The sequence below is a fragment of the Aspergillus alliaceus genome (genome assembly GCF_009176365.1).
Source record: "Aspergillus alliaceus strain CBS 536.65 unplaced genomic scaffold BDW43scaffold_8, whole genome shotgun sequence".
Classification (NCBI taxonomy): Eukaryota; Fungi; Ascomycota; class Eurotiomycetes; order Eurotiales; family Aspergillaceae; genus Aspergillus; species Aspergillus alliaceus.
Window position 1 is genome coordinate 417,030 of NW_022474691.1, and position 24,428 is coordinate 441,457.

At 46.0% G+C, this 24,428-nt stretch overlaps 6 protein-coding genes across 6 annotated transcripts; 2 read left to right on the forward strand and 4 right to left on the reverse strand.

Annotated features, from left to right (window-relative positions):
• Positions 1–3,251: 3,251 nt before the first annotated feature.
• BDW43DRAFT_267174 (MDR family MFS transporter) lies at positions 3,252–5,670 on the reverse strand. Its single transcript, XM_032040965.1, has 2 exons — positions 5,408–5,670; positions 3,252–5,339 (listed from the first exon to the last, which is right to left on the reverse strand). The coding sequence occupies exons 1-2, from the start codon at positions 5,579–5,581 to the stop codon at positions 3,819–3,821; spliced, it is 1,695 nt and encodes a 564-aa protein (XP_031903383.1). The 5' UTR covers positions 5,582–5,670; the 3' UTR covers positions 3,252–3,818.
• A 4,221-nt stretch (positions 5,671–9,891) lies between these two features.
• On the reverse strand, positions 9,892–12,081 carry BDW43DRAFT_267178 (cation diffusion facilitator family transporter). Its single transcript, XM_032040966.1, has 3 exons — positions 11,775–12,081; positions 10,781–11,706; positions 9,892–10,721 (listed from the first exon to the last, which is right to left on the reverse strand). Exons 2-3 carry the CDS (start codon positions 11,651–11,653, stop codon positions 10,425–10,427), a joined length of 1,170 nt encoding a protein of 389 aa, XP_031903384.1. The 5' UTR covers positions 11,654–11,706; positions 11,775–12,081; the 3' UTR covers positions 9,892–10,424.
• A 3,166-nt stretch (positions 12,082–15,247) lies between these two features.
• Positions 15,248–16,931, reverse strand: BDW43DRAFT_308225 (uncharacterized protein; the record flags this gene model as incomplete). The annotated part of the gene is made up of 3 exons (XM_032046439.1): positions 15,248–15,762; positions 16,585–16,643; positions 16,708–16,931. The coding sequence occupies 3 exons, from the start codon at positions 16,929–16,931 to the stop codon at positions 15,248–15,250; spliced, it is 798 nt and encodes a 265-aa protein (XP_031903385.1).
• Positions 16,932–18,451: 1,520 nt separating this feature from the next.
• On the reverse strand, positions 18,452–19,522 carry BDW43DRAFT_298150 (uncharacterized protein; the record flags this gene model as incomplete). Its single annotated transcript, XM_032044519.1, has 1 exon — positions 18,452–19,522. One exon carries the CDS (start codon positions 19,520–19,522, stop codon positions 18,452–18,454), a length of 1,071 nt encoding a protein of 356 aa, XP_031903386.1.
• Positions 19,523–20,726: 1,204 nt separating this feature from the next.
• On the forward strand, positions 20,727–22,362 carry BDW43DRAFT_308227 (arylsulfotransferase family protein; the record flags this gene model as incomplete). Its single annotated transcript, XM_032046440.1, has 3 exons — positions 20,727–20,843; positions 20,896–21,024; positions 21,076–22,362. 3 exons carry the CDS (start codon positions 20,727–20,729, stop codon positions 22,360–22,362), a joined length of 1,533 nt encoding a protein of 510 aa, XP_031903387.1.
• Positions 22,363–23,062: 700 nt separating this feature from the next.
• Positions 23,063–23,590, forward strand: BDW43DRAFT_308228 (uncharacterized protein; the record flags this gene model as incomplete). Its single annotated transcript, XM_032046441.1, has 2 exons — positions 23,063–23,208; positions 23,269–23,590. 2 exons carry the CDS (start codon positions 23,063–23,065, stop codon positions 23,588–23,590), a joined length of 468 nt encoding a protein of 155 aa, XP_031903388.1.
• Between the last annotated feature and the right edge of the window lie 838 nt (positions 23,591–24,428).

The window sequence follows — 24,428 nt, forward strand, 5'->3', positions numbered from 1 at the left end:
TCCTAGGACTGATTATTTCTTCATTGGAAAGGAAGTATATGATGTCAACTTCACTAGTGAAAAGTGATGCACTGGAGTAGTGGCAGTAGAGAAAGGGGAGTTAGAAGGATGTCGCAGTATTCTGTTACGCCCCTGCTTCCCACAGTCAATTAATTGACAGCTAGCCACAATATAATAAGCCTATTGTGTAAGTCAAGCAAGGAAACATGCTTCTATCCATTCCACCGGCATATCTATCAGGAATTATCCCTGATATGTTCAGAGAATCGCTTGTAGAAAATATTTGAGCTATAGCGCGATGCCAAGAAACGCTCGAGACCCTCACGGTATTTCACTACTACAGGGGGATGCATACGGAATAGTCCTAGGATGACTCGCTGCTTTGCGTATAGCCTACGGACAAGTAGGCTTGGGCTATACCCCCCTATAGGTGAAGTAGTATTCACTTCATGGAGATGGGGGTCCACTTTTGTTGTTTGAAACTTGCGGTTGATATATGCTACGACAGATCTATAATGTGGCTATCCTAGACCATTCGATCGGGCAACATGCTTTGTGCGCATAGCATTGCTGATCACAGTATCTCCATGCCTCTGACTAGCAGGGTGTCGTCCCCAGCGCCGCAGAGATATGATAATTAAGCGCCATTTGGAGTCCAACCCGAGTCACTGGGACGCGGAGGCCTTCTTGGCTTACAGCAGTTAAGGCCGAGTCGTAAGCTTGCCATGTGAATAGACTAATCGTATTGACCCTACACCTCGCCCCTGGGATGAATGACGGTAAATTGCTAGGGAAGCTCGAGATTAGCAATATACACAGTGGAGCTAGAAGGATCATATCATACAAGGGCGTCGGTTGCTTTCTACGGTGAACATATTGTCAAACCCAGCGCGCATATCGGAAACGAAGCAGCTTATGGTCCCATTGTGCCACATCCAACTATTCATCTCGACCAGCTTCATATGTATACTTTGAGCATGCGCAACAAACATTCCAGGACATTCGAGCCCTAGAAATGCCCAGTCGAGTAAGAATACTAGGTCCGACATAAAAACTAATGCAAGTTCCCAGAGCGGATCACAAGAAATAAAGATTTCCCCCACATCCCAGGCAAAGTATCCCAAAGAGGATAATACTTATTTCCCGGAACTGGCTTAATTTTAAAAGTCGCTCTTACGTGGTAACCCGACAAACACGAAACCGGATCTCATCGGTCGTTTTTGGAATGCCAGTTGTCCTAACTTATGCACTGTCGTACCAGGTATTACAGCTATGCGAGGCTTAACTAGAACTAGGAGGTTAACTTTTGAGGGATACTAGCCACGATATACTGTCTACATGCTGGAACCAGAGCTTCCTATCGTGCGGTGCGGCGACGCTAAAGCGTTGTACACCGAAGATCTTCTACATCTAGGATGTCCGCTACTGGAATTGAGCGCTTAATGATACGGGCTCGACTCTAGCGTTCTACGTTTCACACTTGCTATTATGCGGACACGTCTGAAATCTAGGAGTGAGAGCCATGTGACTATAGCTTCAAGGATATGGATCCATATACCAAAATAGATGCTCCCGAAACAGTTTCCCTGGTCGGTGGCAGGACACATCAGGTAGCTGCTTCGGCGACAGGGACTGTATAGGGGGAGGAATGTGATTGGACAGGATGGGGGGTTCTATATGTTAACAGGCCTCTATGCATCATGCGGAGATACTCCGTTACGAGGGGAGCATCCCAGATGATCCTGGCGAACAGAAACAAACGTCTATGCCACTTTATCCCGAACAAAGCTTGGAAAAATATAAGACTTCCTTGCCGCTGAGGACGAGGTCTCTAAGCCTACAAAGCTCTCCTCATATGTCGGATAGCCGCATAGTTTCGAGGGCAGTGTGCAATCAACGAGCAAGAAATGAATATGATGATCTCCTCCACTCTTAGTCTCCTGGCACTTATGGCACTCGTTCGGCATACCCTAATCAACTCCTCGCTCCCAACTCGCCTGAAAGTACACAAGCTTGCTGCTATAGGGAGTGAGCAAGTAGATATGGACTTGACCGAGGTATATGAGAGCTAACTTCTATAATAGTTGTGTAAGGACGGTACACTTGGAACTATACTGTGGGTATGTGCGTAAGTATGGCTGAGTCGTTTATGTGGTTAGCATACACTAAATAGCCCACGCAGGGTGCAACACGTTCGGATGTGCTTGTGAGAGTGGTTGCCGAGATGCATAGGCAACTTCATGACCCCTAGGTCTTTGTATTGATTCACACCATATTTGCATCTTAGTATGGGATATTGGCCTCTATTTTTTGGTTTCTCGTGTACTCATATCCTAACACAGAGTTGCGAGTTCTCAAAGTTTGCTTCGGTTTATATCCCACTATATCCAACGTTGCAGCCCCAAAATCAAGAACAAGTCACTTCCGGATAATTATCGTACAAAAATTGAAAATTTGCAAGAAAATCAGAAGTAATCTCAGGATTCAGTAAATATTAGATTTCATAAAATACATCCAACATGAAAGTTTTTGGAAGTCTTGTTCAAAGACCGTTTTTGAAATACCCTGTCAGTTATATCTCAGAATCTGGATTAATTACTGGCTTCTGATATAATCTGCCGAACTAGCAGTGCCGTAGTTTCACCTCTCTGGATTAGGAACGCAAAGAAAGTCTGCCATAATAAGGCATAGAGTTAGCAAGAAGAGATAATGCACTGGACGAACACCCCCTTTTTTTTCTTTTTCTTTTGCTTTTTGGTTGTGTTCAGTATGCCTCCCCAGTCATATAGTGGAAATCAAGAGCAACTGTTAGCAATACCCACAATCATAAGTGCTTTCAATCACAAGTTCCGATCAATCGGGTTCAGCTTATGAAAGACATTGGCCGGATCATACTTGGTCTTGATGCTTAATAGCCGATCTACATTTGTGCCAAACATGTCTCTGGCTGTTACTATATAACCTGATAATGATTTCAGCACATCTTGCTGTCTCTCATTGGCGCCGAGGAAATCCACTAACCTTGCGTATAGCCGATAAAGTTAGGTACTATGTGATTCGGCTTATAACCTTGGCGTCTTAATTCATCTTCACACAGGCTCTGCATTGATGCTTCCCATGAGAGAAACTTCTCATCCTTACTGGGGTCAGTCCACTGTAGCATGAGCGCTGCATTCAAGAGCTTATGACGCGCAGGGAAAGCGGCGTCCATATTAGAAATACGGCAGACCTGAGTAGGGTCAAAAAATTGGTTTCCAAAGCACTTTTAGCCAGACCTGGCTCATTAGTGAGTTTGCGACCCAGTGTATTCCCTTGGTTATATATTATATAAAATACAATAGGTTACTGGATCTAATTTCTATATACTTTATTCAGCAAATAAGAGATATGCACACAAAGCCCCCATTCACATCCAGCAGACTCCAATATCACCTGCGAACCCTCCTAAATATAATGGAACACTATCAATCACACAGTCGAGTCTATCGCAACAATATCAACTTCAATTATGGGCTGCGGACCGACATGGCAAGCCTCCATTGTGTCAAAAGACTCGATATCCTCTTGGTTCGCCATGGACTCAAATGTGGCAAATTGAAAATTGGTCGAATTAATGACCACCCCCCCGGCCCCCCAAAACCATACCCTCTTCTAACAAGTAGGAGAATCTAGAGTTGCTAGCAACGGTCTGATGGCTGGCTGTGGCAGATCAACCCCCGGAAGTCCATGCGCAAGCGCTCAATACGGAGGAGGCTGACGGCCAAGCAACGGTTTGACGATGAGGCATATGAAAGTATGAGTGGTGTTTTTCCTCACTTTCATGCATCCCGCTCTGTCAAATCCTGGACGCCCGTCTTAGTCTCTGTATGCTCGGTGCTCATGTGCCGCTGCTTGATGAAAGCGCTCGCCACCAGCCCGACAGCCGCGATGGCGGTATACAGTATAAACATGTTCCGCAGGCTCCAAGCAAAAGCGGTTTGCACCGCCCGACGCTGCGCAATATCCTGAATAGACTTGACGATATCCACATTCGCGGCTGCTTGATCACCAGACAAGGAACGGAGAACGGATTCACCAAGACCAGCAGCCACAAGCGCTGGCTGGCGAGCAGTCATCCCATTCTGAAACACCAGACCACCGAGCACGAGCGAGAGTGATGTTCCCAGATTACGAATAAAGCTCAAGGTCGCAGTGGCTGATGCAGTATCGGCCTGACTGACCGTATTCTGGATCGCGATCATGGGTGTTTGGAATAGAAGCGCGGTTCCGATACCGCCGATGATTTCGAACCCGATGATTGTCCCCACAGTAGTGTCGACTCCGAGGTAGATGTATAGTCCCGTTCCTAAGGTCATGAATGCGAGTCCGGCACAGGTGAGCTCCCTGTAGCGTCCAGTTTGATGGATCAAGATGCCGGATATGACATCCGTGGCTGCTTCAACCACCATCATGGGCAGGATCAGGAGACCGCTACGGAGAGGCGATGCTTGTTTGACGCTTTGGAAGAATAGCGGGAGGTAATACTCAATCCCCATGGCGACCATACTGTGAGTAAAGGCGACTAGAAAGGTTGCGTTATTGGACCAGGTATTAAAGATGCCAAGGGGCATCAAGGGGTATTTGGCCAGGCGCTTTTGGCTGAAAACGAAGAAACCTATCATCATTGTTCCGAACACGATCAAACAGATGACCTTCGGACTGTTCCAGGGAAATATCGCGCCGCCGAAGTCCAGCCCGAGGAGCAATAGCAAGGCCACCGCTAGGATGGACATCGTTCCGAACCAGTCAACAGCCTTCATGCCGTCGCGTAGTTTCGTGCGTGGGTTGTGTACATCCAAGAGAACTAGCAGGAGTATGAATGAGAGGCCGCAGACTGGGAGATTTATCCAGAAGCACCACCGCCAGGATACGTGCTCCGTTAAGGCACCGCCAACCAAGGGGCCTGCGGAACCAGCTAGCGCCCAAGTGCACCCCATGAGCCCCAAGTATAATGCTCTGCTTCGCATACTGAATAGGTCGGAGATCGTGATCGCAACTAATTGCATAAGGCCGCCACCTGCTGTGCCCTGGAGGGCTCGCGCAGCAATTAGAGTTGACATGTTCCTACTCAGCGCCGCGATTAAGCTAGCGATGGCAAAGATAACGACTGCTCCTAAGAGAGCCGGCTTTCGCCCCCAGATGTCGCTGAATTTGGCCCATAATGGAGCTGCAGCGGCATTGGCAAGCAAATAGGCACCACCAATCCAAGTATATCCGGCGGCAGAGTGCAGAGAGGCGGATATTGTGGGAATAGATGTTGCGACGATGGTTTGATCGAGTGCCGCTACGAAGAGGACTAGCTAAAGGAAGGGAAGGTGTCTGTTAGTTAAAAGGTCGCTGAGGAGAAGTGCATTGCCTTTGTACATACATTGAGTGCGCTCAAGATGGCGGTGATGCGCAGGCTTGACCGGGCCCTGTTGGTTTCTGCTAGTTCAAGTGGTTCAATGGTCCGCACAATTGACGAGGATACTACGGTATCTGCTATAGCAGGCACTGTCGCCGTAATATCTTGCTCACTTGGCGTTTCCTTCATGCCTGTCATCTGTGATCGAGCTTGATGTATTCTCTGGGCTGAAAGTATGCAAAAACAATGTGGTAGATAAGGTATAAAATAAACTCATCAAGTCATGGACACGGTTGGGCTTTTATCCCGTTATGGTGGGGGCCACACGTTATTACGCCCTTCTAAAGACATTTCATTTTAGTATCTCCAACTATCGATTGCCAGGTATTACCCATAGAAGGAACTCAATCCCTGTCATATTAAAATGAAATATAGGTTTACTGCAGTTCAACATAGTTCGGCACAATAAAACTAACTAAATATCCATAGTAAGGAGCTATAATATAAAGGCGAACGATCGATATATATATACACGATGTATAGTAGGAGCTGCTGGGAACATCAAAATCAAGACCGAACCAAAACAAATCGTTTTAACGTGTCAATCAATCAAGAAAGGCCTCCTAAGGCCCCAGGAACCGCTATGGAGGCCCCAAATCCCCATAGTGGTAGCCTACAGAGCGCCTAAAGTATCTGAAAGCAGGAGGAAAGAAACCAGATATACCTAGGTCTGGGCCTAGGTCCTGAACAAAACCTATGCAAGCAATACCAGTCTCTAACAGAATCACTAGAGGATCAGGAGCTAAAACGCTAGATAGAGCTAGAGTTTATACCGGCCTATATTAATTAAAGAATAGAGGCCCACTCAGCTCGGTATTATACCTATAAACAACAGTATAAGGCCTGAATAAAGATTCTAGAGAAGAAGTTTTAACAGCTCTAACAAGCTTAAGTACCTTAGACAACTTTCTCTATGACTTAAATATTTCTAGCAGCGCAAAAAGTATATTAAACAGCCCTATCTTAGGACCCCCGGGAGCCCAGGGCTGACAGGCAGAGTTTTCCTTACAGAGGCTGTCACAGATTAAATAGCGATCCGGCCTGATGACTGTACAGGATACCCTGACCCAGGTGCATGAACAATCGGCCGCTAACGAGGAACATCAGGCCATACGACAGTTTGGTTTTCAATGGGATTTCCGAATCCTTTAGGCGTGGAGCCTTCAGCTATGAATTAGCGAATCGTTAGTAGTAGTAGGAGGTCAAGGATCAGTCGCCTGTCTAAATAGTATCTACTGCCTGCTTTGATCTTTCCCTCTCCTTTAGCCTACGTATCCTTACCTAGTTGACAGGCCTTCTACACTGAATAGTAGATACCCTTGACAAAAACCCTACACGCAGATTCTGAGGCTCTGGACAAGGCTAAGTAGACACGGAATACACTCACAGCATACTAACCAGCCCTACTAGATAACTGCAGTAGAACTAAGGTAGAAGAGAAGACAATATAGCCTTAACATACACTAACTCAGATACTTCATAAATATACTAGACCTGTAAGGGTGACGCTATTCTTGAAATGTTGGTAGAAACTACTAGCTAAAGCTAGCTATCAATAATATACTAGAGCCAAAAAAGCATAGAAAGCAGGCCTAGAGACTGATCAGAAGATAAAAAACTTAAAATGCCTACTATAGTACTATTCAAAAAGCAAAAGCCAACGCTGGAAAACCTTTCTAATAAGGCAATCTAAAGAGCTTCAGGCAGAGCTGAAAAACAGACTCGGACCCGACAATATAGCCCGATGTTAGCGGGCACTAAGATACTGTAAGCCCCATAATTGGAGCTACTCCAGTGCTTGAGGGCTCCCAGGAAGAACGGGATATCATTCTAAAGATAAAGGAAGCTATAATTAGCGAGATTTATATTCCCTAGAGTCTCTAGAGATAAAGATATCAGGGCTATTCCTCCAGAAAGTGTATATCTAGAAGTTAATTTAATAGAAATTAGAGGGCCCTATTTAGCTAATTAATTTAGAAAGTATCTAGAATAGATCAACTTAACTTCTAAGCTCTCCAGTTATTATAGAGGTGGGACACCACACGTATAGTGGCCCTAGTATGCCAATACTTTAGCTTAGGCCTACACTTACAAGTATAGAATATAGCTAAGGACATCTTGCTACGCAAGCCTAATAAATCTGACTACTTAATAGTCAAGGTTTATAGATAATCAGCCTACTGAACTGTATAGACAAGGTAGTGGAAAAGATGGCCGCTAAGACTATTTCTAAGCCACTGTAAGGTATCTGGGGCACTATATCCAGGACAGATAGAGAGACGCAAGCAACGCAGTGCACTTAATATAATAGCCTACCTAATTTAGGACACTTACTAAGTGTGGAATCGAAAACAGCTGGTGGGAGCTCTTTTTATATACATAAAAGGGGCTTTTGGTCATGTAGATACTGCAAGGCTACTGAAGTATATGCTAGAACTAAGCCTAGACACAGACCTATTACTGCTGGGTGCAGTCATTTCTAGCAGGCCGCAGGATACAGTTAGTAATCGACCAACAGCCGTGTTCTGTACAGCCCATAGAATCAGGGGTTCCACAGGGCTCACAAGTATCCCTGATCCTTTTAACTATCTACTTAGGGGGAACTTTAATGCCATCGAGCAAGCAGTTCCTGGTATCAGAGCATTATCATATACAGATGATATAGGTCTGCTGATATCAGCTAGCTCAGTACAACAGGCCTGCCAGGGGCTAGAGCTCGCTGCCAACATAGCCATTGGGCAAGGTAAGCAACAGGCAATTCGGTTTGAGACGGGGAAACAGAAGCAGTTCTGTTTACAAGGAAGAAGGGCAAGGAGCTTAAGGATCAAGCTCAGGTAGAAGGGTATAGCAAGGGAGACTGCTACGCACAGCCTGGGAAACAGCCTATAGATGACCGAATATGGGTAGAAGGCCCTAAGGCACGAGGCTCATGCAACCTAGGTCAGCACCTAGCAGCTAAGATAGCAAGTGCCTTAAGGATAGATCCCTCAGTAGGATTTAAAGAGGTAGTGGAGGCTTCCCAAGGCATTTCCAGGCACTAAACTAGTGCCTACAGAGGAAGAAGCCCTCAAGCAAGCAATGACTCCTTATAAAGGTCTAACAATGTGGTCAGATGGACCACGCCTAGAGAATGGACAGATCGGTGCAGGTACTTCATGGCTAGAGCCCTCAGGCACCTGGAAGACTAAGCGGGTTTGCCGCTAGGGCAGGAAAACGAGGTTTTTTATACAGAGCTAGCAGGTACTTGTAAAGTACTTGAACTAACTGAGCAGCTGGGATATAAAGGCCCTATAGGGGATTTATTAGACTCCCAGGCAGCTATAGCTCGGATACAAGACAATAGAACTGTCCTAGGGCAAAGCTGGGCGATTCAGGTCTAAGATATAGCTTAAAGACTTAAGAATCAAGGATATCAAATCACTATCCAATAGGTCCCAAGCCATCGAAGTACACTAGGAATAAGTAGATAGATCAAGCTGCTAAGATAGCTGCAGAAAAGGCCCCCAGAGATATAGATAGGAGCCTTAGTCTAGCGCATCTACGCAGAACATGCACTGAAGCAAACCAAGCCTAAAGACAACAACAGCTTGTACAGGCCCTGGAGAAATGATTCTATAGTGGAGAAATGATTCTATAGGGCCCAACAGCGCTATCAACCCCAGAAAAGATGGAAATTAGATCTGGTAGCAGGGGCAGCACCAAAACAGCTTGCTCGTCGATATTATCAGGTAAAGGTTGGACAAGCAGCAACATCGACCTACCTGAGTCAAATAGGGGCCCGAGACTCACCTGGATTTCAGAGCTGCTATGCTCCACAGGGAACAACAGGCCATCTACAGGCGGAATGCAGACAATGGTGCCACCAGAGACAGGATCTGTACAGGGTCCTAGTCAAGGCAGGAGTATCACCACCCAGATGGGGAGAAACAACCCCAGAATGCCATCTCTTTGAGGATCAGAGGGCCACGAAGGCACTAATGACCTTTCCTGCAACAACAAATATTGGCTGCTTCCCAGGGGACGCAGAGAGGGATATAGGCAGTGATTTTAGAGATAACCTACCTTTGGGGCCTAGAGCTGGTAGAAGAAGCAGAAAGTAGATGGGAAGGGTAGTCCGATAGAGGCCCTAGAGACTATCTGGAGGCAGTGGTGTAGGCCACTGCCTAGGTACATGTGCCTGTCATAGCCAATGGCTCGATATGGACGTTAAACTTGAAGAAAAATAACAATAATAATTAATATACTAGTAGGAGAAAATTAATACGATAGATAAAATAAATGTCTGTGAATCTCGGCAATTAACAGGGAAATTTAGCTACAAGGAGGAAAGGATAATGCAGTGCTAAGTATTGAGGACGTCTATATGCCAACACAGGTCACCTTAGATAAAACGGCGAGTGTGTTCAGATTATTTATACCAACAAACTGAGAGTATCTAGGTATAATTCGTCAGATTGTACCTCCGCGCAGCGACTCTATGCTGCTTCTGCTGACATTCAACCCCTCACTTGTGAGTTCCATAGATGAGGAAAGTGGATAGTCGAGCAATCACCTCATACTACGGTTACCAAGGTACCGATTTAGTGTAGCTATTAAACCGTCACCCACTCGCATAGATAGATCATGAGAGTATGATTACGTATCTGGTAATGGGTACCATGAAGCCTTCAAACAGGGTCTTCAGAGATAGGCTATGCAATACTCCGTACTCCTGCGAGATACTGTCACGTCTTAAATATATTTACTTGGGCACGTAATCTGGCATACCCTTGGATGTTCGGTTTTCCGAATAGACCAGCGATTCCCCGATGGGGAGGTGGTTATACTTTCTCGACCCTAGGAATGTAATTTTACAAGCTGCACATTTCTTCACATTGTGAGTAGATCTTGACATCCCTTCCAGAACCGGAAATACAGCATCCACCGTCAAGCTTTCGGCACTTGTTAGCTGAGGGATTTTACCAGAGTTCTTCCACATTCCTTAGACTCTTTCTTCCCCATGCCTATCTCTGGGGTTGCTCGAGGTAAAGAACCTTTTCACTATGGATCTGACGGAAGGACTGGGGGCGGTAGTGTCATAAATAGGCCTGTGCTCCTCATGGACATCGTGCAGATATTCGTAGTCAACGTGGACAAAGGCTCGTTCAACACCACTAAGACCCTCCAGTTTGCGTTGCAGCTCCTGGCTCACGTCATGTGACTCCTGGAGTCGGGTATCCTTGTCCATGACTATGTCCACCTCAACGTAATACTGCTGACCGACATGGTACGCTCGGCACTAGAAAACGATATCAGATATCTGGAAGGAAAAACATATCACACAAGCAAGTAACGCACCGTGTCAACTTTCTGAACTCTCGAGTCGTGAGTCATTGTCACATAGACACACTTGTTGATGAACTCACGGGGAGCGCACTTCCCGATCAACAACCACATGTTCTCGAAGGCTTCAGAAACCCAGGAATACAAGATGAGAAGGGCAATGCACGTCGCACCGATCGGGTCAAGATACCAGACGAATCTTTCCCCCACGATTGCCATGATCAGACCGAACCCGTTCACAGCTAGGTCATTGCGATGATCGATGAAAAACACATGGGCTGCGGGATATCGCCGCAAGCTGTAGCAATAGAGGAATAGACAGAACTTGGAGAAGATAGCCACGCCCACACAGATCAAGGGGACAATATCAAGACTGTCCGAGTCGGACTTACCCGCAGCCAAGGACTTGGCCGATTCGATGATCAGCTCGATCGCCACGGTTGTCATCAGAGCACAGAATGCGATAACGCCCATGGTTTCGGCCCGTCTGCGTCCAACCGGGTACTGGTATGGTTTTGGTCGAGTCGACATTCGTGATGTGACTAGCATTATGACGGAGGAGACAAGGTCCATGAATGCATCCGCTGCCGTCGCGAAAAGAGATAGCGAACCGGTCGATACAGCAGCATACAGCTGGATCACAAACAGGCAGAAGTTCACGACAAAACTAGCCCGCACAGCTAGTTTGACCTTTCCGCCGTTCTCGGCATGGTCCTCCGCCTGCATCTGTTCTTCCTGGCTGCTATGTAAAAAGCCATCGATCAACTCGTTCTGTTGCACGTAGAAATCGGCTTTTTCGTCCGAGGTGCTGACCAGAGGAACCCAACGTTTGGTTGGGTTCACCTCCGTTTTATATCTCAGGAGGCCTAGGGGATCTGGGAGCGTCATTTGAGGGAGGTATGTGTGCGATAAGGTTCTGCCCAGTTAAGCTAGATTCCCGTCTGTTGAGTATGGTAAGGCCCGAGGCAAACCAGAATGGCAATAACCAAATATGTCAAATACTACTCACATAGCAAGAGTACGTTTGTATTCTTTTTGACTTGTTTCTTGTTCTGCAGTGGAGGTTGGTAAGACGTACTTGGCACTGGTAAAGAGCCGGCAGTATAAATCTTGATAACTTGGTGAGAGATTTTGGGGCGGTAGCGACTCCAATGCCCAACAAAACTCAACTAAGGCCAAAAAAGTAACAAACGATTCATGAATCGTTCACTGCAGGGTGGCTTAGCTCTGCCAAGGGTCTTGGAAGCACGTCTAGAACAATAAGAGAACAGTCCTACTCCACATTGCTCCTGCTTAGTACCTTAGTTTCTACAAGCAAAATCTCGTACTGAATATTATCTAGGAGAGAAAATAACCAATGTCCAGTGCTTTGAATAAATGGTATACCCCGTTATAAATATGATCCAATTGAAAGGTAGCGTGTGTGATGAAACGTACTGAAATTGGGGTCCAGGATAATCAGCTGACCCCACTACCGAATAGCTCGGCTTCGGACCCGCTTTATCTTATCAATCTACGAATTAAACCCATCTGTGTGGACACTTGATCAAGCACACAAACCTACAATTTTAGTGCTTACTAGGTCAGGAAAAAAGCTCTTTGCAGATCATTGAAACAGCGAGACCCCTACATTGGGGCCTTTACTGTATATCAGTGAGAAGCTCCGACTAGGTTGGCAACAACTAAGAAAAAGGATTTAACTGCACCGCTAAAGTTCCGCGGTCGGTTAGGTGATCAATTCATAACAGTAGAAGACCAAGTACGGACAGGAAGACAAGGATTAATTGGGCTTTTGGTAGCCTAGCAGGCAGAAGGATTCTTTCCGCTGTTCCGCCTGTTATATAGAAGTTCCTCTGGAATTCACATATAATATAGGCCTAAAAAGTGAAGAATCAGAAGGAAGATACGAACAAAACTCTTGCTTTCTATATATTTCTTTATTGCACAGACCAAAACATGACTTTGGACCTCTCCCTACCGGCTACCGGCTACCTGCACCGCCCTTCTCGTCTATGCAATGCCCACTAGGGTGAGGCTGCCTTTGTGGTGTACACACTCGCATATCTGAAACCAGATGATCTGGAAGAGCTATTACTCGCCCTGAACAAGGAGTGGCTTGACCAGGACAATATGGACCCATTGGTTTGTACTCGGATATACATCTTCGCTGGAAGAACCCTCAAGGATGTCGTTCAGGGTCATGCCATCATGGACATGGAGATAACTCTGCTTGCTTCCTTGCGTTTGGTGCTTAGCTGGTCTCTATCCTAGCTCACAGCATCATTTCAAAAAATGATGCATATATTCAATAAGGCGAAGCAGGAGACAGGGGACACAGACCACCGAAGCTTGGAAACGAACTTTGGTTTTAATAGGATAACGGGTGCTAACTGCAGAAATTGATGGGAGGAAATACTTCTTCTCAGCGATGTTCAGCTTGTAGCAAGGCCATATTCCGTATTATGCAACGGTGGATTGGATGACTTTGCTTATGATCATTGGCGCAGGAGGCGGAATGATCTACAGGTGTGAAACTAGCGTGCGGTTCAATCCAACGATGCGATGCAGTGATCATCAGATTGAGTTGCTGAATCTGAACAACTCCCCGTTCAGAGTTTATCTGATAATTGAGATCAATAGTTGAGTCCAATATGAAGTATTTAAAAGAAAAGTTCGACAGGGTTGGCCGGTTATATACCCTCATTTTCCGTATAGTGACAAATTGATAGAAGTCTAAGATCGAAAGGCGAGTGGTAGGGGCAGATAGACCTGGGAGGTTAGATTACTCCTAGATAGGTTTCTCATTTTATCAGTCACCCGATCCCAATTCTATCCTCGGAGTTCCTGACTGATCTATAGACGGTAAAAACTAGGGTGCTGCTGGTGATGGGGATACGATTTTTATGGGGCTTGACATGATTAACTCCTATTCTTTCCAGTCATAACAGAAAAGTGCGATGTGTGGACATTTGAGGGAGCATCTTCGGCTTTTCAGCTCCAGATACGAGCCGAAGAAAGACCTAACCTATCCACTTCGAAAAAATTTTCCTACCACATAGGTTATAATCCGGAGGGACTAACAGTCCATCGGATAGGGAGAAAAAGACGGATAGTGGGATGAAAGCCAACCTAATTGTACCAGACGAGGCCGCGATCCATGAAGACAGACTGAAGGATACTGTTCTTTTGCATTAGCTTATATTATTCGTACGCTAAGGCACCTATGGCACACAGCATTTCTATTGACATTTACATGAGGTATTGCAGAGTAAGCCAACAACAGTGGAACCAACCCTTAGCTGAATCGCCAATTCGGCTAAGTCCCCAAGAGATTGTGTTTTGGAGAAGGAGAAACAGGAGTGAGGCAAGTAAGTCAATCTGTACCTTTGAAACTACCGCTATTCTCCTTGTTGCCTTGGTCGACGCTGATTCTCAGGAGACCAAAACGAATACGGGGTCAGCTCACCCTTTACACGAAGCCGGATCAACTGGTTCCTCATATGACTCTGATTATCTGCCAAGGTGCCAAGATCTAAGTAGGGCGGAAAGGATAATGAGAGTCGACAACGGAAGCCAAGAAGATCTTGTCTGGACCTTCCGTCGGCTAGATCTGTCGAATAAAATGTTAGGCTCTCGAATCCGTGGATTGTCCATGGAAACGATAAGTCTATGTCAGGGTAGTTTGAAACCTTATAAATACTAAATTAAGATTTATTGACGGTTCTACAGGTCTATGGTACTGTTCTCATAGCGCACCACCGGTGATCAAGGGAGTTTGGTGATAATATAGACACGAGTATTTCATCGAAGGGTGTTGGGGAACTATCAATTGGATCTGAGAAAGTCGTATAGTCCACTAGCTTATATCGCCTGACTAAATGGCACAAAGAGTTTTGGTTTCGATTGTAACGGTCACACGCTCCAGTTCTCATCGCTGTATACCTTGGTTCATTGAAGACATGGTTTGGTAGTTGAGTATTCCTAATCGTAATGGACAGAACCAGACTGCCAGCGCACCCCTCAAATGCTCCCCACTACAAAGTTGTGTCTGGGGGCAGAGTTGTTTTCTGTATTAAGAGTACACTGGGGGGAAGGCGTCCCTAGATAAATATATAAGCCCAACCGGAGCCCAAGATCTACAGCCATTATTCACCATTAGATAACCTCTAGTCATCCAGAACAAGGCTTTACCCTGGCTGATCATTGTATCTAATATTTGCAACATGAAGATCAATCCGGCCGTCGTCCTCCTTCTTTTTATCAGCCTCGTAGCTGCCTCACCTGTGGCGGACCCGGGAGAAGTGGAGAACCTTCAAGGCATGTCCTGCTTTAATGCTCCGTGAATATATGAGTCAATGACATGGCTAAATCATTGAAGGCCGTAATGTCGTTTCTTACGAAGAAGACTCTCACAAAAATGACTGGAATATAGAGCATATCCCGCGTGACCGTACATGCAATCGGAACGAGCCTCGCTGCGAGTCAGGGCGTTGGGATTGGAAGCATTGCAAGTGCATGGGTAATTGGTGCAATAATTTCAATCCTCACTGCAATAACTGGAACTGGCATAGGTGTGAATGCAAGCCGGTTTGTCATAAGGTGGACCATCGCTGCAAGCCAGGTGACTGGGACTGGGACAAGTGCCAGTGTAGGGGGAAATGGTGCGGAAATTATGATTCTAGCTGCAGGGATTGGAGCTGGCGCAGGTGTGAATGCAAGCCGGTTTGTCATAAGGCGGACCATCGCTGCAAGCCAGGTGACTGGGACTGGGACAAGTGCCAGTGCATGGGTAATTGGTGCAATAATTTCAATCCTCACTGCAATAACTGGAACTGGCATAGGTGTGAATGCAAGCCGGTTTGCCATAAGGCGGACCATCGCTGCAAGCCAGGTGACTGGGACTGGGACAAGTGCCGGTGTAAGGGAAGATGGTGTGATAACTTTGAACGTGAATGTGGCAACTGGAATTGGCAACGCTGCAAGTGCAGGGGCAGAACCTAGTATATACGGTGAGGCGTATGAGGATGCTCGGGGTCATGGGAGGCCTTCCCTCTAGGCGAGCCCAATGAATTAGGAACGACTTTGGAGATATCGCTTCTCAGAATACCGGTCGCTCTACCTAGGTTAAGCGTCTTTTGTTGGTTTTCAATCGTTTATCCGGGTATCTTATTTTGCTACGATATTGAACGCTAGTATCAGAATGGAACTTCATTGATTTGCTGAAAGATCACAAGCAAGCTGCACTACATGGCAGATGGCCTGAGGTAGATTTTACAGCTTGAGGGGACATTCACTCTCGTAATTAGTATGTATGCCCCATTCAACCATACCATATCCAATGCTAAGACATTATCGAGATAGGGTAGGGTGAACTCTAGTCTTCATGACTTTCCCGACGGTCCATTGCTACTGGCTAAGCCTTAAGTTGCAGAAACTGATAATATAACCTACAATCACATTGCAACTATGAAATCAATGATACAAAGAAGTTTATATCCTGAAGATATCTCTTTCCCACCATATTATACCAAATGAAAGGTTAATAGAATGAACAGGAGTAAAGGAGTGACAGACAAACAAGTAAGTGGGAGACACAAATAGACAGTAATCAGACAAGCCCCAAACAATCATCCCTAATTACCTGCGAAGAGGTCCTATAAAGAGAAGTCACAAGTCACAAAATGACTTCGAAACCCCAGGCTGGGCTGAAATGGGGCCAGAACAGTGGAGTTACTTTAGCATTTGCCGGATCCCGCTATATGTCTCTTAGCGAACGTTTCTTGTAGAGATTAGGTTACCGCAAATGAAATTGAACATACGGCAGCTATTGGGCTTATCGCTTTGCCGCACCCACCCTCTTGGGGTCTTATACCAATTCCTGCAAATGTCTGTGAGCCTCAACCTCTATGTATGAATGAACTACATGACATCTTGTGGCCTACTTATATCTGCACTGGAAGTCCACATTATCCCCTTTGTTGGCGTGGCCGGTCCTATCGCTGGAATCGCAAGGGTACTTCCAGTAATCAAAGCCATGGTTGACTTTGCAATTGCTTCGTTCTTCGATGATGGAGTCATCGGCATCACTTTCCGCAACGGGAGTAGCTTGGGCTACTTGCACCGCAAGGGGAAGAAGAGCAGTAAGAATATAAAGTGGCGACTTCATCTTGAATTGAAGGTAATGTTCGGCTGTGCTGACTGTATGCTGCGCTTGATATGTCTCAATTCTCTGACTTTTCAGAAGCAAATGGGAATTCTAAGGGCGGTTTATATATCATTTTCCTGCGGCGAAGTATTCAAACCAAACTGCGTCGGATACTACAACAGCCTGGCCAGGCCCTTCCAAAAGCCAATAGCCAGATGCTTATGGCCAGATCTCATGACAAGAAAGGAGAATCTAGATCACTGGACGCCGTGCCACATAGTTCTGATGACTTCATAGCTGTCATGGCAGTGAGATGAGATAGACATGTACCGTATATTAAAATTGGCTTATGTGGTATGTCATTGCGAAATAACACAATTAGCGAAGGTGAGCATGGGCGAAGTGTTTGGGCGATATGGATCCAAACTAAATGGATTCCAAGCCTACTACCAATCATGATACATTTTAGCTAAATCTAATTGACGGACCAAAAAGGTTGCTCCGGATGGTACCAGTACTAACTCTCTGTCACCTAAAGCGCCAAGATTCAGCTTTTGTGCCAAGCCCTATAAGCACTCTTGGTTGTTTTGGCACGGAGCTTGTGGGTCTATGCTCCTGTGCGCATGATCCAGTCAGGTCTTTGGGGCTTCCCAGGAAAATCCAATCTTAGGCACAGCACGCCTTATCTGGATAGCAAAATACGGGGTAGATTGCCACCAAGCAACTTTAATTGCAGCTACTGAGTCGTTCGAGGCCGTACCGGGAACCCCCTTTTGAAACAGCAAAAAAACAATACATAAAGAGTTGCCAATCAGTTATTTTCTTACCGAGTCATATGAGTTTCAGACCTGGCATGTTCTGTAATCTAGAGCTTTGAAACCCTCCAGCTAGCCTACTGGTAGGAACACGGGTGAGCACATTATCGTGGGCTATGCCATATGATACCTTCTTTTTGGGGAGCCGAAACTGTTGGTAGTGATGTTTCATTTGCTGCACTGCTTCCATGTTCGAGTGGTTCGCCTATATAGGCCTTCAGGCCTACCAACCCTCGACCTATTCGCCGATCGTTAAGCTATGACTACAATGATAGGCTAATTAATCTGAGGAGATAGAGAAGCTAGTGGTACGACCTACTAAGGATTTATGAATAAAGCTACACCTGCTCGGGAAAGAAGATTAGCATCCAGTGAAGGACCGAGCTTATTGATGTGGAACTCCCTCTACCACTACTATACTATTGATGTATCGTGAACCCTGAATGTAATAGTCCGGGGGTGTAGTTTCATGTCGTCTAGCAGGGACGGGGAACAGCATTTTGATAACCCTATGGCTAGTGAAAAAACCTAGGTAAGAGGTACAAGAAATATTCCTCATGCAAAATCCACAGCGCACATTTGGTATTGGATAATCAATTCCCATTCGTATCCATATTAAATTTGGCGGCTGGTACATGAGCCACAAATATCATCGAACACCTCCGTGTGAAAGATGTAGGGTTTTGGGAAGCCTTGGCCAAATGGTGAGGTGAGATAGCCCCTAACCTATGTATTCTTTACTTGTAACCTTCTAGACTTAAGGTAATCATAGTCTGGCATGGCTTCCATTACCCATCCTTCCATCTGTTTACCGATCACTTCTCCAAATTCGGCATCCCATGCTTTCCTCTCCAGCGCGATATCAACGAAAGGAGGTGTCTTCTCCTTTATTATGTGGAGGGAATTATCAAGCGTAAACTTCATGATTGTTTCCGGGTGTTTGCGGCCGATGCCCTCTGACTCGCCGTTGGTTTTTTTTGAACTCGCAGCGCTCCAGTCATATTTAACATAGGCCGGATCCATCCCAATAAGTTTGCAATACCTACGGATAACGCTAGGGTTATGAATAACGTCTTGTGCATCCAACACCAAAGGATAGTGATCATCTCCGCTATACCCATCGTGGGAGTCCGCTTGATGCTTGCAACACCAATCGTACAGTTGTCTGGTCCATTTCAGAGTAGCATGTATTTCCATCAAAGGCTGTAGCTCATGGGCTTCTGTGAATTCTTCTTTTTCTAACTCCCTCATAGCTCGGTAGAGAGACGGAAACGCTAGGGCGGGATGGCGGATTAAGAAGGTGAGCCTCCAAGTCTCTAGGTACTGATCCGGAAACACCGTAAGGTTGTTAGGTGAGAACTCCCGTACTGGTCCGTATGAGATCGGGATATGGATATTCACTGGAGAGGCTGTTGGACTGCAATGACCCGAGATATAGTTGCCAATGGCAGCTGGATCCGTGAACCACTGAACGTGCTCCTTCGCGAAGAATAACCGGCCCTGGGACTCGGCAAATCGTGATTTCTGTTCTAATTCATTGGTAATTCGTTGTAGAACATGCTGGATTTCTTCTGTTTCTTCTGGAGCCCAGTCCAGGACTGGTTTATAGATGCACCTTGTTGACCGTTCCGCCATATATGAGTCCCAGAAGAAGTACCCGCCTTTCTCATTAGAGACCACTTTTTCCTGGTCATCCAGCGAAAGCATTTTAAGCACTAGGTTCGATGCCGTGCGGGGGTATGTAACCAATAACGTGCGCCTCAAAGGCTTCACACTACGATCGTCGTCATTAGCCATTGCTCTGAATTCAGCAGAGGGTAATGATCGTTGTGGCCCAAATATCCCTTGATGAGGACAGACACCGGTCGAAGACGGCAAAGAATTTTAACCTGGTCAAAGGCATTTCAGTCTATCATGCTGTGAAGGCCGTTGCCTGGGGTTTAAACGTGAATCTATAAAGCTACACGAGTTTCCGATAACCTGCCAGAGGCTACGAATACGGACGTCAATGATATTAGCCTTTGCTGCCAGTAAGGGTACAGCAAAACCCTCTGTCCATCAGTGGCCATACGCCCATTGAAGGTTGACCAGATTAAGCACGAGGTTGGGGTTCCCTAGGAAATTTCAGGGAGTGACTACGTTCCAGTACAGAAACGGCCGGGGGCAATTGGTTGCAACCATTTTTTATCCAATGATGATACAGTGCGTTCCACAGAATTGGATCCCACTCTGGACCCTGGACCCTGGATAAGGTTGACCCAGACCGTTAAGAACCGGTCAATTGAATGGCTGACGCTCCACACCCTCCCACGTGGGGCTATGCCGATTCGTATTCTGAAGCCCTCCACAACTGAAGAATGACATCGTTATTGGTCCTCAGTCTACAGAGAGTTCTCATCTGACATCCATGACCCCATGACTATTTTGAAGCACCTTTGGACTCTATCCTAGTCCGTGGAGCTGGTAACATAATAGTACATTTTGAGAACTGCCGGTAAAGTTTGTCCTGTCTGACTGTGCGGATCATCAATTCCATCGCACTTGATACGAGAAGTATCCACAACATCAAGTAAGAGGCCTGTTGGCTCTCTACTGGATTGGTGGCCTGACTGTAAAGACTGGCCGAGAATACATTTGCAGGTTACAATCGCACCATCGATAGGAAATCTACCAGGCCTAAAGGCATATTACCATTACTGATTCTTTGGACCGAAGGGTTGCTGGCTAGGCATAATGAATCCGCTGCTGAAGTCATGATGTAAGATAGGGTTAATAAATAAAAGAGCCTATATTCATCCTTATGCAGTTCCTACCAACAAAACTGCGAGAGTGTCTATTCTACCTAGACATTGACTATTCCCAATACCCCTAACTTGAACGTATACCATCCAACTGTAGTTATTACATTCTTATGACCCTTACATTCTTGTGTCTTTAAGCCCGCAGCGTGTCATATAATCTATTTAACCTTTCAGCAAATCGGGTTGTGGTCCAAGCAACTATGGCTTGCAGCAAACAGAATAACCGACAATCATTCAAGGCTCTATGTCTAGCAGTAATACACGGCTTAACATTTGTCAGCCTAGTCAATGCTGCAGCATGGACGTCTTTCCAATCTGTTAGCAACCAATCGCTCCACACTTGTCTAAATTGCCCTGACTCTCAGCTAGAGACCAGATATTCGCGCCCCGGTTATGAACATCACTCTTAAAAACGACACGTTCATCACCCCGGGTTACATATTTATCGCACCATTCCTGACAGAATTACCAGGGCCGTACATCTATGACAATGACGGTGTATGTTCTTTTCTCCCTAGGCTGAGACACACAGAGCTGACTATAAATCAGAATCTCATCTGGAGTGGAGCCGACGGCTCTGCAACCGAACTATTCCACGATCTTAAAGTCTGCCCATATGAGGGATCCGATCACCTCTGCTACTTTCAAGGAAATCAAATCGAAGGGTATGCCAGGGGTCGCCATGTGGTCGTAAATGAACACTATAAAGAAGTTACGGCCATACAAAGCGGCAATGGGTTGACGCTGAGTGACCTGCATGAACTAAAGTTTATTAATGAAACAACTGCCCTCATTCCAATATATCAGCCAAGACGTTATAACCTAGAGGCATACAATATATCAGCAAACAAAGGCTGGGTTATGGATGGTGTCTTTCAGGAGATAGATACTAAGACGGGCAAGGTTCTTTTCGAATGGAGATCGCTCGACCACGTTGCGCTTTCTGAGTCATATACTCCTATTCGACTTGACACCGTTGTTGGTGATGGTCTCAGCAATGCCACTGCGTGGGACTACTTTCATCTTAACTCTGTCGATAAGAATAGCGACGGTGATTATTTGGTGTCTGCCCGGCATACCAGCTGCATTTACAAAGTTTCTGGCAAAGATGGATCTGTGAAGTGGCGACTAGGTGGCAGGAATTCATCGATAGAGATGAAGGACTATAACTTCTCCGCACAGCACGATGCGCGGTTTCATGAGGAGAACGACACGGTGACGGTTATCTCGCTTTTCGATAATGGGAGCAACAATTATATAAACACGTCAACCACGTCTGCGGGCATGATCGTGTCTGTGGATCACGAGGCAAATATCTCCAGCCTGGTTAAACGCTACGAGGCTCCAGACGAAGGGCTACTATCCACGAGTCAGGGAAACCTTCAAATACTGCCGAACAAGAATGCCGTCATTGGGTGGGGGAGCAACCCTTCGATCTCTGAGCATACTGAAGATGGCAACCCAGTGTTCTTCGCGACGCTGAACAATCCAAAGACGATGAACTATCGCGCGTACAAGTTCAATTGGACCGGGGAGCCAAGTGATGATCCCGCCCTGCGGACTTATGGAGCTTCTCCGGGCTCTGCAACTACGTTCTGGGTGAGCTGGAATGGCGCGACCAGGGTTGACCATTGGAACCTTTACGGTACAAATTCCTCTTCCGATCAGTTTACATTGCTATCGAGAGTAGGCAAGCAAGGATTTCAGTCTACGTACACAAGCCCTAACTACCACCCTCGGGCGTATGCAGAAGCTGCTTCAAGCGATGGGACGAGTCTAGGAAATTCGTCAGTCGTGGAAACGTCATCCTCATTGAGTGGTATTAGTCAGAGGTGATGCTCAAAGAGTATGATGCGACGATCTAGACTATGCAAGTTTGTTGTGTGATTGCTGGAGGCTCAGCGACCTGGAAATTGGCCACGACAACACCTATTTTCTACATAACAGTGTCAAATTACTTCGTGTTCCGTTTCCTCTCAATAAGAGAGCTGTTCCCATGTCTACACGTCTCTTCTTCGCTTAGAGCGGCTCCGACATTTAATGGCAAAATTCACCACCCCATACTAGATAGTTTACTATACGAGCAAATATATCCGGAACTACTCTCAATCTTGAAAACATAATTTGCCTAATTATCCGATATGATAGGTGGGAATAGAGTGTGGATACAAGGCAAAGAATGTCCTACCATGGAATGAGAGGTAAAACCAGGTCGGACTACAACAAGCTACATTATATCACCATCAGTCAAGGATTAAAAATCACAGACCTCACTCTCGCTCTATCCGCCAATTTCCCAAATTAACATTCAAACTAGAAATAGTCAATTGCTATACAGGTCTAAAAATTGGTAACTTTCCAGAACCCACAAGAGCCGCCAACCCCTCAAAACAAGCCCTCGACGAAGAGACCACAGCCAGACTCCAAACCACAGCCACCAAGCCACAGTCAGAAACAAGTACACAACCTAACCCTCCTTCGAAGGCAGACCCGCCAAATTATGTTCTACCTTCAATTCCCGTGTCACCTGGATCCCATGCGCATGCACCTGATCCAGGTCACTACCATTGTGCCGCAAAATACACTCCTCGCTATCCGCAGGCGAGATCCGACTCCCCACCATCGTCCGTTCACATCTGTCAAAGAGCTCGAATTCGTCAAGGTGCCTACCATCGAGAAGATGTAGGTGCTGTTCCCATTGCGCATTTTCTGCGAAATGACCCGAGGTAAGTCAGCCTCAAGCGGTGTCCGCTATGATTTTCGAATTGCCATCTGCCACCAACAGGTTGAAACCGAGATACGATCGGAAGAACTCCTAGTCATAGTCGACTACACAACCGACAAATGTATCCTTAATAAAGATATGGGGTCTGTCAGAAGGATGGCCTCACATACCTCCGATATGGCCTGGTCTAAGTTTAAATTGGGATGGTTTCCTATCTCGTCCGCAAGAGCCTCTCCCGTCACCGACGTCCTTAGGTTCCGTCCGCCGCAGGACAAAACTTGTAGCCAAAGCACAGGCGCGTTTGATGCCTATATGGTAGGTGCACCTACCAGTATCTGAAAGCAATTTGAGCATCAAACCATGGGAAGAGGATATTCTGGTGTGGCACCTTTAAGGTGTACACATCGCGGGCTAATGGTACTGTCTGTGCGTTGGGATCCAGCGTTGGTATGTCACTGCTAAATCTGGCTTTGGACGGTTGATTACCTTGATCATGGATTATGTATCTGGGGCTCCAATGTCTTCAAAATTCCGCGGTGATACCGGACGGCTTGGGTATACTTATCAGTCACTAAATCCCCTATGAGGTGACCACATGGGACTGACTAGCAAGTAGTACCTAATTTTTCATCGTCGACATAGGGCGTTTTATCCTCACCTACGGATATACCACGCTCTTCACCTTCGCAGCTATCAAATCACTAGAAATATCTGCCACAGGTATCCCAAAGCTACCCTCAGTTAGGAAGTTGCATTCTTTGATAAGGGAACAAGGGAATCAAAAGCCATGCAAGCTACTTCGACCGGCCGGCTTATCCAGGCAGGGGTATCCGAAAAGCTAGGGCTTGTTGTTCAGGATTGGCCGCCTTTTTGTCGGCTTTCGTTCTCGCATTTGTCACGCAATGGAAGCTAACACTGATCTCCTGCTGTATTGCCCCAGCTACACTTCTCGTCATGGGTGTGAGTTCCACAATTGAAGCCTCCATTGAAACCAACATTCTTCAGATCCAGGCGAAGGCTGGAAGTTTTGCTAAGATTATATAGTTACAATAAGAGACATGTTGAGAAATTTACTTCTCGTAACCGTACTACATTTAAATATTAATATAGACCACTTATTTATTGTACAGTAGGACAAAAGAGGGTCCTTCTGGAATTTAAAGAGAATTCGAATCTG

Bases quoted from the DNA above. Each gene is read 5' to 3' on its own strand.
- BDW43DRAFT_267174 (XM_032040965.1), bottom strand. From the start codon at position 5,581: ATGACAGGCATGAAGGAAACGCCAAGTGAGCAAGATATTACGGCGACA. The intron at 5,340-5,407 runs GTATGTACAAAG...CCCTTCCTTTAG, and splicing joins CCATCTTGAGCGCACTCAAT to CTAGTCCTCTTCGTAGCGGC.
- BDW43DRAFT_267178 (XM_032040966.1), bottom strand. From the start codon at position 11,653: ATGACGCTCCCAGATCCCCTAGGCCTCCTGAGATATAAAACGGAGGTG. The intron at 10,722-10,780 runs GTGCGTTACTTG...ATCGTTTTCTAG, and splicing joins GAGTTCAGAAAGTTGACACG to TGCCGAGCGTACCATGTCGG.